Source organism: Rattus norvegicus, chromosome 1, assembly GCF_021556685.1.
Source record: "Rattus norvegicus strain SHRSP/BbbUtx chromosome 1, alternate assembly SHRSP_T2T, whole genome shotgun sequence".
NCBI classification, from domain to species: domain Eukaryota; kingdom Metazoa; phylum Chordata; class Mammalia; order Rodentia; family Muridae; genus Rattus; species Rattus norvegicus.
Genome location: NC_141534.1, coordinates 156610218 through 156624185, shown reverse-complemented (window position 1 = coordinate 156624185; position 13968 = coordinate 156610218). Strand labels below are relative to the sequence as shown.

General features: G+C 35.5%; 1 protein-coding gene across 31 annotated transcripts in view; it reads right to left on the bottom strand.

Moving 5' to 3' along the window:
• Window positions 1-13968, bottom strand: part of Picalm (phosphatidylinositol binding clathrin assembly protein) — an 81086-nt gene that overhangs the window by 25084 nt on the left and 42034 nt on the right. For 8 of the 31 annotated variants that reach the window (NM_001443565.1, NM_001443568.1, NM_001443566.1 and 5 more), the window contains 6 exon segments: window positions 1228-1377; window positions 7832-7935; window positions 8588-8724; window positions 8982-9105; window positions 10916-11001; window positions 12406-12447. In NM_001443565.1, coding sequence (NP_001430494.1) covers window positions 1228-1377; window positions 7832-7935; window positions 8588-8724; window positions 8982-9105; window positions 10916-11001; window positions 12406-12447 — 643 coding nt within the window. 31 annotated transcript variants of the gene reach the window in all.

Sequence of the window (13968 nt, the reverse complement as noted above, 5' to 3'; positions counted from 1 at the left end):
TAAAATACACTCACGAAGATATCTAAGTAATAAGTATAGATTAGAAGGCATAAGGTATCTTCTTATAAAATCACAATGTGATAAAAAAAAAAAAAGGAAAACAAGAATAGAGAGGGGACACAACTTAAAAAGCAAGTAAGGACTGAGATATAGCTCAGAGGTATAATCTGCTGAGAGTGCCCAAGTTCCTGGGTTCAATCTTCAGTAACAGAGTAGGTCAGGGGAGGTAAAAGGGGGAGGGGAGGGAGGAGGATGTACGGGAGCAAGCCTATTTATTCTTAACAAGTTTATGAAAATTGAGCCAGCTGTTGTAGGGTACATTTTTAAACCTAGGACTGGGGAAGTAGAGGCAGGCAGATCTCCAAGAGTTCAAGGATAGTCTAGTCTACATACTGTGTTTTCCAAAACAGCCAGAGATACACAGTAAGACCTACCTTGTAGAGGAGAGGAGGTTATGAAAACTTACTTTACAGTGGTGGGGGGACCCCTTCTCTTGTATAATAATAAATCAACAAAGTAAGCCAGCAACATAGAAAGCTCATGACATATAAGAGCAGTATCAGGGTAAGCTTGAGTACTAAGACAATTCTGACAAGGCACATAAACAAGGGACACGAGATGAAAGAAAAAAGGACTGGGGATGGAGGAACCAAAAGGAATTAAAACACAAGTCAGACAAAGCAGACCTTGACAAAGATTCTAGCCTTTTCTTTTTCAACTTTAGTATATATTTTAAAACTTACTATCACTTTTCTAATTTGTGACTTAAAATGTAACACGTTCTCTTTTCTTTTATCTTTGGACAAGCAATGAAATGATGAAAGGAGACTCAGGATAGTATCATTTAGGGCAATATGAAATTATGATTTGCAATAGTTTTAATAAGAATAACTGCTCTCTTTCCAGTACATACATATAAACATGTATGTGTAGATGCTACTTTTATTAATTCTGTAAACTAATTAACAGGATACTACACAAGCTATTACACTACAGCAGACAAAACACAGAAAATTCAAAGAAATCTGTTCCTAAAGTCTAGATTAAATATAACCAGGAATATTTAATCTTACTACATTATCACTTCAGTTAATTTTAAAATTTGATGTTAAAATCCAAAGTAATCACCATAGCACTTTAAAAGTAACTAACACATAGAAAAAATAAAAATAAAAAAGCAACCTTAGTATAGACATTAATTGGGGAAAAAGTTAAATGGTACTTTACCAACAAACATTTCATGAGTAGGTGTCCTAGTAGTAAAAGTGGATACATCTGAAGAAATAGGAAGGTGAACATCACCACTACTTTTTGTGAGGAAAGGATTTAAGCTTGGAATGGCATCATCAACAGCATCTAGAGTAGCAGAGAAAGGATCTGTGCAGTCCAAGTGAATTACAGCAAAATGAAGAAAGGAAGTAATACATTAGTATTGTGATTAGTCAAAAGATGCAAAGTGAAAAGTAGTAGTTATATTATTATTAATTTTATACACAAATATATACATAATCATTAAGATGAAAGAACTGTATTTAACACATAGAAATCCTTAGGGAAAAAATGTCTCCAGTAACAATCACAGCAGAACATTACAGAAAGACTTCCTCTCCCATATGAGAAAGCCAATAGTCACATAGTTAAATAAGAGAATAACCACCAAAATATTTCTTTAAGGGACACTCACCTTGTACCTGCTCTAGCTGAGAATACTGGTTTTGAGGGCATAATCTGTTTACTCACATCGTTGAAATAAAACATTTGGTAAAGGTATAGTATAAACAAATTTGAATAATTAAGGAGTCACTTCAAATTAAGGTAAAAAACTGATTCTAACATTTATAATACTCCTGTTTAAGTTCTAAAGTCAGGAAACTAAAACAAAATGAATACAAGGTTTAAGAAAAGAGAAAGGACCTGCTAACAATTAAGAAAGATGACTGTCCAGTCTGGGAACAGCTTTGAAAGAAAGTCTTAAAGTAATTTCCTACAGGATAACAGATGTTCCCATCAAAAAACTAAGAAGCTTTTCTCCTTCCAATTTTCTATCTTTATTCTTGAATTAGATATTTCCTGTTCCGATGCCTCATTCTAAGTGATGAAAGCTTTCTCTTAAGATTTAAACAGTTAACTAAAGGAAAAAGGGGAAAAAGGGATAACAAATATATAGCATCAAGAAGATTTTCACCCAGTCACCTCTTTGATCTATTGCTGCTTTAAGACTACAAAAATCAATAATAACTACACAAAGAACTGAGGGCCAGCTAGCCAGCTCACTCACTATAACAGGTACACTTCTCTTTGAGTCAATGAAATCAAGGCAAGCACTTATTAACTCTAAATGTACGAACTTAAAAACCAGGAGAAAAAAAAAATCACAAGAAAATAACAGTTACGGGTTTAATTACAAAGCCTCTTTAAATAATATTTTAATTTTTTTTAATATAAGTACTTGTCTAGGAAGTAAATATTCCTATAGGCTATCAATTAACACTAAGAAAATCAGTTCAAACCACGAAATACAGTAATGAACTACTCAAATGATACTTTAATGTCCTTCTTTTTTTTTCCCCCTTCTTTTTTTCGGAGCTTTTATTCAGGGCCTACCACTGAGCTAAATCCCCAACCCCTTTAACGTCCTTCTGACGCATGCAAAAACAATCAAAAACTGAACAGTCGGGGGAGAAATGGGAAGTAACAAAAAGAAATCAGAAATAAACAACAGTAAACAGATATATGAAGTTGATTTTGGTAGTAAAGCCAGAATGCAATGTACAGAGAATCATGCAGATGGCGTGGACTAGTCACCTTGAGAGGCATGTGACATAGGTTTCTTAAGTTAGAGGCCATGGCTCCTGTGGCTCTGAGTGCTTTTTAATTCCTGAGAAACCAAGGTACTCACTCCCTTAGGCAGTGAAACATAGAAGTCAGGGAGGCATGTATGCATTTGGCAGAACAATTAGTTCTAGACACTAATCCTGCACACCCTTTCTAGATTGCAACCACCATTATAGCAGCCACAGATACATTCTGTTTTGGTAAGTATATAAGGCCTAATTGCTTGAAATAAACTTGTCTCAGCCTCAAGTCTTGTTGAGAACCCTCCAACTGGCCTGGTTTTCATTTCTACTGAGCATATCAGAGACCCTGGTTTGGTAAGTAAGCACTGGTGCTTACATTAAAGCTATCTATCCAGTGTAATTCCTTGGATACTAAGAACATTTGAGTTTAGAGTTCACTAGCAGAGTTGGAAGTATCCTTTGAAAATACTTGATGTAGAGGTTTGTTGTTCTCTGTGTAGCCCTGGTCAACCCGGGATTCACTCTGTAGACCAGGCTGGCCTTAAACTCACAGATCTCTGTGCTTCTGTCTTCCAAGCATTCAGATTAAAAGTGTGCTTGACCATGGCCCAGCATAATGTATAGTTTTAAAGTGCATTTTACTTTGCTAAGCAAATAATAGAAAACATGCAAAAAAAAAAATGTGCATCCACACTCATGGTAGACCAATCAGACAATAAGAAAGCAAGCATTTGTTCTATTTGACAAAACACTGCAATTAATCTAGGTAGTGCTAATTAGTAGACAAAATAATAGGCACAAACTATTAAATATGATGATGATGTTCTGGTTATTCTAACTTAAACTAGCTCCTAGACTAGCAAATCTCAAAACTGTTTATCTTTCTCTCATGTGCATGAAGTGTACTTGTGAGTGATATGTTCTGTGTCTGTGTGAGTATGGGCGTGGAGGCCTGACGCAGACATCTATAACTCCCTTGACCTCTATTCAGGTTAGGTTTGCTAGTCAATCTAGCAAGCTTACTCATAAGATGGTGTTTCCAATTAGCATCTAAAAATCTGAAATGACCAATAGGGCACCATAACTACCTGACATTTACACGGATTCCAAGGACCCAAATTTTCGACCTCTGGTTTTCTGGGCAGAAAGTATTTGAGCTATTGAGTGATGTCCCCAACACCCTTAAAACTTTCGAAAAATAATTTTGTCCATTATATTTACCTTCTGTTTTGTCTTAGACAAGGTCTCATGTTGTCTAAGCAGGCTTTAAATTTCAACCTCAAAGCATTTGCCTACAATGCTTAAGGTTCTGGGTTGCAGCCACATTATTTAAAACAAAACAAAACAAAGATTTTTTTTTTGTTTTACTGTTGATGAATTCTTTTATATGTAAGATTTCTTTATTATAAATTGGTCTCAATTAAAAAGCCAAATCCTAATGTGAACATCAAGGATATAAACAATAACTCAACCATTTATTGTACTGACTGAAGTCCTTTACTTCAGCTACCTCATCATGCAGAAATCAAACACTAAAACTATTACCAAGGTAAGTTAAATATTTTTATGAGAAAGTAGGGGTTTAATTCAATGTAAATTAAAGGCTTCATCGTAAAGACTACATTCCTTTCCTTACATGTTAAGGGTTTGGAAAAGAAACAGTGAGATTTTTATTCTTCCTCTTCCCATTGCGTTCGATTTTGTCTGTTTTGAGATGGAGTCACTTTCTGTAGACCAAACTGGCCTCATTTTCATAAGGGATCTACCTGCCTCTGCTTTATTAGTGCTGGGATTAAAGGCATATGCCACCAAGCCTAGCATTCAGTTTATATTTTTAAAGTCTTCGTTACTCATGTGTAACAAGCTAAATGCTAAAACATGGTGCAAATTACTAAAAGAAATAGCAAACAAAGCAAAATAATTTAAAACAAAATTATTATACATACATGGCTACATATATTTATATAGACTATTAGAAAATATTTTTGCTAATAGGACATGAAACCATTGTTCTAGAGTGAAATCATTGAAAACCACTTTCGTCAGGAAACACGCCATCTGTTGCGTGAGTTAAATTATTCCAGAGAGTTTTACTTATTATTGTTCAAGTTACTGATCATGATATACTCAAAAGGAATTTTACATCTTCATTTTTTTAAATGAATATACTTACCTATAAAAACTTTAGTCTAGCTAAAATAACAACTTTTTAGCATCTTTATTTAAAATAAAGAAATGCTGGTGACATGGCTCAGTACATAAAGGTACTTGTCACCAAGCCTGACAACCTGAGTTTGGTCCTTGGGACTCCATAATGGAAAAATGACTCATGCGCACAATCAATCTCAATGAGCAAATACAGTTTAAAATAAAGTTAACGGAAGACTAACTTCCAACTGTAAGAAAGACTCTATCTGTTACTTCTATGTGTAAAGGGAATGTTGTGGAAACATCCTCTCCTTGTACCAATTGGCCCGTCCTCTCTTTTCCCTTAGTCTTGACCACTCATGGAAGCAGGACTAATAAGGAGCCAGCAACTATTTTAAATAAATAAATAAGTAAGTAAATGCTAACTATCAAAAAATTAAAAAGGAAAGACGTTAAAACTACTTAATGGCCTCACTAATAATGCTAACATTTGAAAAATATATTTATTTTTTTCTTTTATGTGCATGTGAGTGTTCTGAGTCCACGTAAATACATGTGTGCATGCCTGGTGCCCATACAGGCCAGAAAAGGACATTAGATTTCCTGGGACTGGAGTTACAGAAATGTTTGAGATAACATGTACAGTGAGAACTGAATCTAAGTAGAACAGCAAGTGTTCTGAACTACTGACCCATCTCTCCAGCCCACACTCCAAATGAGCTGGGCATGGTGGTTGTATGCCTTTAATACCAGCAAAGGATCAGAGAGAGGCAGAGATATGAGGTACTCTCGAAGTTTGAGGCCAGCCTACTCTACATGGCAAGTTCCAGGACAGCCAGGACAAATAGAGACCTTCCTCCAACCCTCATCCCTTAAAAATGTACAACTGAGATTAAGTAGAAAGAAGAATAAAAATGTATCAAACTCAAAATGTAATACTAGGATCTGTTAGGACATTAAGAAACATCATTCTGCTAGGTGCTGTGCTGTACACCTTTAATCCCAGCACTCAGGAGAGGCAGACACAGGTGGATCTCTGTGAGTTCGAGGTTAGCCTGGTCTAAAAAGCAAGTTCCAGGACAGCCAGGGATATATAGAGAAACACTGTCTCAAAAAAGAAGGAGGGGGAAAGGGAAGAGGCAAGGGGGGGGGGGGGGGGAGAGAAGGAAGGGAAACTTTACTTTTTATTTTTACACTGTCTTTAATCTGTTTCTGTCTGTGATTCTGTATGGGAATGTAATTGTGTAAGGAGGCTGGAGGCGTCAGACTTGTAGTATGATCTGCCCAACATGGGTGCTAGGAACTCAACTAGATCCTTGGCAAGAGCCATCTTTCCAGCACCAAGAAACTCCTTTCTTAACCTTTAATTCACTGCTTATAGTTTAATTTGAAAACAATTCTAAAATACTTATTAAACAACTTTCTTTAGAAATTATGCTCAAATCTCAAGATTTTGTTAAGCTAACCTTAATGTTTACACAAAACACATTTAAAAATCAAGTGCTTATAATTCTTAATTCTCTATTCCTTTTGAAATAGATTCAATCTGTCCTGAAGAAAAATTTGTCCATTTATTCCACAACATACTTATTATATTAATAATTTATAGCTACATATAGCAAGAAGTATTCTAGGGCTGGGTATGATGGTTCCATCCCTACTATCCTAAAATGTAGAGCCTGAGGCAGAAGGACTGCCATGAGTTTAAGACCAGCTTAGGCTACAGTATGATAAGAACAACAGGGCTCAGAGTAGAGACCTGAGTTGGATCCTTAGAACCTAAAGGTGGATGGAGAAAATTACACCACCAAATTGTTCTCTGACCTCCACATGTGCACCTTGGCACACAAGCCCCCCACGACAAGCACCTTGAAGTGCTCTCTAGGGTACTAATGATAGCCCTTGCCTTCACAGAGCTTAGATTCTAGTATACAGAGCAGTTGTCTTTGGTGACATCGCTTAATGGCAGAGCGTCTGCCCAGTGTGTGACATGTCTTGGCAGCAGTACGCATTACCACACCAAAAAAGGAAAACACAAAGGAACCTTGGAGGAGATGGGAAGGGAGAGAGAAGAAAAAAGGAAGGAAAGAAGCATAAAAACTGTATTTTTAATTCAAATGATCAAAGGTGAAAATCTATTTCATGTTTTGTAAAAATTTAATAATTCAAATGTTTTATGAAAGCAAATACAAATTTCACCATGTTTTATAGTTTTCTACTTAGCATCATATTTCTGAAAATCTCTTTCCAGCAATTTTTGGTGACTATATAGTAATAACATATGTATGTATGTATGTATGTATGTATGTATGTATGTATGTGTAAAAATACATACACACCAAATCCATGCAAAGGAGAGGATTTTAAATCAACTAAAACTGCAAAATAGACATTCATTGCCACTCTGCTTTAAAGGTGTTAAACCGTGATCATCTTAGAATTAAAAACCTATTGAAGGACATTCCTGTTATCTTACAGGTCTAAGTTAAACCAACATTTAACACAAAATAAGTTAATTAAATAAATAAAATTAAAATACAATTTAAAAAAATACAAGAATTACCATGCAATACCTGGTCACAACATGCTTCACTGTTTGATAACACAATCTGAGTTTTACTAAAGAAGTGACCTCATACTTAAGAAAGTGGTTCTTCCTCTTATATTTAATTCCATCTTCATTAAACCTTATTCCATAATTAACTATGAATTTAATACTTCAGTTATCCTAAATTTTCATCAGGAGTAAAAATGAGTTTACTGTTCTTTTATTATTTCTCAAGTTCCCATGTGTCAACTATAACCAAACACTCTATGAAGGGTAGAAAGCGACATACGGCAAACAGAAGAACGGCACACAACATTTGAACAGAATGAAGACTTACCTCCCCATGTACTTGCTACCTGAGGAGCAGCTGACATAGCATGGACAGATGGATGAAAGGTTGGCTGCTGCAAATCAAGCAGGTCATTTGGCAGCTTGGATGTGCTAGGAAAATATTTCAAAAAGCAGTTTTATTTCTAGATGAACTTTGTTATATTAGTTTGTGTCCTGCCCCCTCCACCTCAAAACAAAACAAAACCAAACCTTTTTTTTTTATAAAGTGAAAAGCTTCAATGTAAGCCTAAAAAGAAAAACAATTCTAGCAAGGTAACGGCATGTTCCTTATTTAACATAATTCTAAAGAGGCCCAGAAAAATAACTCCACATCATGTCTTAACTCTCTATTGAACAGGAGTAACACCTTTTCTGTAAAGACTTAATGAGGGGTTGGGGATTTAGCTCAGTGGCAGAGCGCTTGCCTAGCAATCGCAAGGCCCTGGGTTCGGTCCCCAGTTCTGAAAAAAAGAAAAAAAAAAAAAAAAGACTTAATGAATATCCATCCCTCCCAGCCCCAAAATATTCATTTCTTTACATTATATTCCAATCGATAATTAGTAATTTAGCCATATTTGATTTTCTAAGCATATAAAATATAACCTTATTTATATTTAGATAGTATACCAAATGTATTATTACACCTTTTGTAGTAATTTATGAACATAAAATCATAAATCAAAGCAAACTCACAGAATCTATAAAACATAATTTGAATAATGTCTTATACTAAGTATTCAAACATCCTTACTGCCCGTTGTACCTGTTAGAAGAACTAGGGGTAGAAAATATGTCGATGGCTGGTGCAGTCATTATTCCCCCTGCTGAGGTGGACACAGGAGAGGCTGCAGTTGTTAAAGAGGTATGCGGTTTCTTTGCAAGTTCTTTTAGACGCTGTTCCTGTTGAGAAAGGAACTAAGCATAAGGAATATAAAACTAGATCTGTTGGTACAGACTCTGAAAAACGGACATTTTCAAATTCTGCTTTAATAGCCTAAGGGTACTCCTTGACTCTTCACCAAGCATTCCAAGTAAATATGAAAAATGAAACTGAGTTTCAGCCTGTAGGACTGATAACACATTTAAAAACCTAAAAGGTTCATTTATATGATGATCCCCTACTTGTTCTTCTGAAGAGAATGCCCATACATACTTACCTTTAGTGCTTTTAATCGAGCCTGTTCTTCCTCTAATGCTGCCTGCTTTTCCCTTTCATCCACTTTGGTCAGAGATAGGCCAGTGCTTGCCAAAGAAGAGACTGCATTGGAAAGTGTTGTAGCCCTAGGGTAAGAGGATAAAAGTATTTGGCTTTGTGCTAAGCACTTCATATCTAGAAATATATAAAATACATAAATCTATAAAATGAAGTGGCTCTGCTTTTGACAAACTAAAACAAGTATATGGACTTAAACTTAGTACTTCAGATAGATGCTTCTACTCAATGACCTAGAAAATTCAACAATTTTAACAATGCAAATGTGTGGCTTTCATAGTTAAATATCAGAGTCTAGAAAAAGTGTGCAACACTGGAACACATAGCCTCTCCCAAGACAAGAAAGCAATGGGAAAGAGACTTCATATTCCTAGAAGAGTCCTAATAAAAAAACAACAACAAAACTGATTCAGTTTCTCAGAGACAGCTCCTATGCAAATTAACACCCTGGCTCTTAACAGTTCTACCACAAGAACACACCAAAGCTTGAACATCAATAGTAATTCATCCTCATCTAGGCTTGCTTCTCTGCAGTAACACTCACAAAACCTATCCCCAGTGGATGCCAGGTTCCTTGAAAAGGAATTCTGACTTCAATTCAGTCATCAGTCTGTGTGGCACCTCCTTTCTGTGCACTTGCTACCTACCATTCTGACTGATAGAATAGAATTCTCTATTACACATGCACAATTTATTACCTCTTATTTTTGGCTTTGTAAACATTCATCCATACTAAACCATGAACCAACATTAAATTCTAGGATAAAGAACTACATCTGGCCTCAATGGAAGTCATATAATTAAGACAGAAATAAAAAAGTCAATCATATCAAGATAAGTCCTAAGGCATGTGACTAGATTTTTTTTCAACCAACTGGTCCAACACCTTGGTAATTACACTATTTCTAAGAACCTACTATAAAATGAAAGTCTTGCACAAAGTATTATTTAACAATTCATTCGTGGACTTTCCCCTTTGGAACTGGGGGTTGTGTGGGGGAGTGGGTGGGTACAGGACACACACAGGTGGAGTCTTTCACTGTAGTACAGACTGGCCTTAACTTACTATATGGCCTAAGCTAAACTCAAAGCTGCATCCTCCTAACTCAAATTTTCCAAGTTCTGGGATTATAAGTAGGAGCCACTGTACCTGACATTGCTTAAAATTTATTACTAAAAAGGGGTGAAATCAACACAATAAAAAATTAAAAAAGAACCAAAGGAAGTCTTTCTATTTTATATATTATTTTAAATAAAGAAGTAAAATCTTCATAAGATGGTAATTATTCAATTACTACACCCAACCAAAAAAAATTGTATTTAAGGGTCAACAAGAGATAACTTCTATTTTTTAATTCGACAGATAAACTGGGAAATTAGCCTAAAAGTTGAACTGATTAAAACAAGACATGACAATTATCAATCCCATCAAAAGGCACAAAAATTGAAATATGATATCAGACATCCTAGGCTTGCTTCCTGGTATTACTACTGTATCAACTGCAGGGATATTATAAAAGTTGAGCAAATTAATACAAAGTTATCTCTTACTTTTGAAGTACCATATGCACCAAAGCATTTAAGTTTTTACATTGAAACCACAATTGTGAACCAAAGCTTCACTGTTATCATCTTAAAATATGTCAATACTTACTGATATCAAGAACTAAAGTTAACTCATAGAACTCTGTTTCTACTGTAATGTTACTAGTGATGGTGACACTTATTATTCAAACCTATCTAAGACATAAGCAAGTCAAGATGGAGACACTGCACTTTGAACTTCATCTGATTTCATCTACTTCTTCTGAAAAAACAATCCCCACCTTCAACTGTCAAAAAATAAACAAGTAAATATATACATATATATATATATACCTGCTTGCAGCTGTGGAATCTTTGATTTTCTTCCCTTCCAAGGAAGCTAAATGTTGTTCTAAAGCATCAAGAAGACTGCTGGGGGCCTGAAATTATGCAAATATTAAGAATTGTATAACTATTACACTATTTGACAAAATAAATCAAATGTCATCTCACATAAGAACCACAGACACATATTCTTGTACTAATTACTGGTGGACATTTTTTAGCTATAATAATAATAATAATAATAATAATAATAATAATAAAAAAAAATACAACTATTATTATTGGAACACAAACTAGTTGGAAGTTACTAATAAGCATCACCAAAAATGTTAAGAACTGAAGATAAGTATAAAACCTAAGAAACTTGTAAGAACCTAAAATTTCTAAATATTTAATACATGTAAAATTTTAGTAAAAACAAATTACTGAGAATGTAGCAGATATTTATTTTTCATTTGCATATAAAATAATAGATCTCAGGGCTTGCAAGATAGTTCTTCAGGGGCCACAGTCACTTGCAGTGAAAATAGAGAACTGAAAGTAGTCCTCTGACTTCTAAAAATAGGCTGCGGCATATGTTTGCCTGTAGTCACAGATGCAGCACACATAACTCCAGGGGATTCACGCCCTTTTCAGGCCTCCCTACATACATACATACATACATACACACACACACACACACACACACACACACACACACACAAAAAACAAAAAATGTGTAAACTAATACTAGAACTACCAAATGACCCAGCTACAATACTAAGTCAATGCATCAGGCTCAGGCACCCTGACTTCTAATGTTAACATTAACTATAGTGTGATACCAGTGTAGACATCATCAATACATGAATGAATGTAGAAACATGTGGTATACATACATAGTGAAACTTTACTCAATTGTCATGAAATGAAATCATGATACCGTCAGTAGAATATAAGTAGGCCATAAGTAGAAACAATCAAGTTAAAACAAGCCAGACTCAAATAACATGTTTTCTGCCATATGTGGAATATAGGTTTACATGTGTGTTTTGAGTGTGTGGGAGTTGTGCATGAGCATCTTCAAAACTAAATTAATTCCCTCCTGGAGGGTGAAGGGATGCCTACAAGACTCATAAGTAATAGAAGGTTCACAAGGTCCCTCTTCAGGGCTATATAGTGGATATCTATTAGGAAAGATGAGACTAAGTGAAACTGCTGAAAGCTGGATAGAAAATTTCAGAGATATGATTTTCCTGGGTCATTATGCATGCTTGGGGTGAGCGTTTCCATGGTGCAACTGTTATGCTATAGCAGTGGAAAGACCCACCAGACAGAGTAAGGGATCAATTGACCACTCTTTGTGTCATAATGTAAAAGAAACCCTCTCCAGCAATGTATCACAATGTTAAAATATATAAGGAAAAGCATTCTACTCTTAGCAGGTGCTACTACAGCACTAGTCATCTTGGCACTGTAGCACACATGACAGTGACCTCATGCTTTAACAATCTACTCACCTGTGAAAGATCTGGAATATCTCCTCTGTCAATTCCAACTTGCTGCAAAAAAGAAATGCTATGTTTAACACATGGAATTATAATAATATGAAAGTTACCTCTTTAGTACCATATAGTAACAACACTGGGAGAAATGAGTATGTCTAACTATGAACAAGTTCCCTGGCACATTTAAAAAAAAAAAAAAAGGGCTGGAGGGATGGCTCAGTGATTAATAGCACTATCTGCTCTTCCAGAGGTCCTGAGTTCAATTTCCAGCAACCACATGGTGGCTCACAACCATCTGTAATGGGATCTGATGCCCTCTTTTGGTGTGTCTGAAGACAGATACAGTGTACTCATGTAAATTAAAAAAAAAGAGAGAGGAAAAAACCCCCAAATCTAATGATACCAACTTACCTTAAACTAATTTTCTGTCTCCCCCCCCCCCATAAAAATGCTCCCTCTGACAGTAACCTTAGAAAATACATTTAAAGTCTTCTATTGGGAGCCAGGATATGGCTCAGCGGAGAAGGTACTTGTTGCCAAACCTGTCAACCTGGGTTTGATCCCTGGCAACCAAATGATGGAAAGAAACTCAGAGGACTCACAGGAGTTGTTTCTCTGACCTCAACACAAATGCCATGGCATTCAAGAACCCCTCACACAAATAAAATACATATTTTTATAAGTCTGTTTACTATGGTAAACAAAATTTTCACAAACATGAAGTGATATTGAACCAGGATATAACTACCTCCAACCAAGCCTCAACATATTTTTCATGGTGATGAGGCACTAGATAACTCTCAGCAAAAATAATTACAAAAACAAAACAAAACAACCTTCCTATGTAATAAAGGACCCAAATCAGGAACCTGTATTTCTCTTTACTATGTTTGATTTTCTAATTACCTTCCTCTTTTCTCAATTTTTAAGAGTCTTACAATGAAGTCAGTAAAATTTTAATTCATTCATATTTAGATATTAATAACTCATCACTCAGACTGAGACAACTGTTCTCTTGGAATGCATTCCAAGAGATTAGTGTTGCGTTTAAGAACTGAAGTCCGCAGTGACACTGCAAGCCCAAAGTCAATCTCATAACAACATTTTAGAGGAGAATGTTTCATGTTCCCTAGATCAGTGAAGAGATAGCACATTCTATCTGTGTCACACCTGTCACCTGGAGGTATGGAAGAGCTTACAATGTATGACAGTAACTACAACTTCCAAATACAAAGACGGTAAGTGACCAGAAAGGAAAATCAACAAACTGAACCTTACTTGAAAACTTTACATACACACCCTACCTCTTATAGTTTTAATATGCCACAGGTACTAAGGGAATTGGGAGCAAAAATTCAGATTTCTCCCTTAAAAAACCTTTTGGCATCACAGCAAATGCCCATGGGCATCATTACAAGGTCATTTAATTTGCTAAAAAATAAACTACCACAGGGATAACAGTAATGACTTTAATATAAGTGATCAAAATATTCTAAACAGGGGGCACCCTCATAATGATGGATAGAGAGTAACGAAAAGGGAAAAATCTTTATGAACTGTCCCTGCAACATAAAG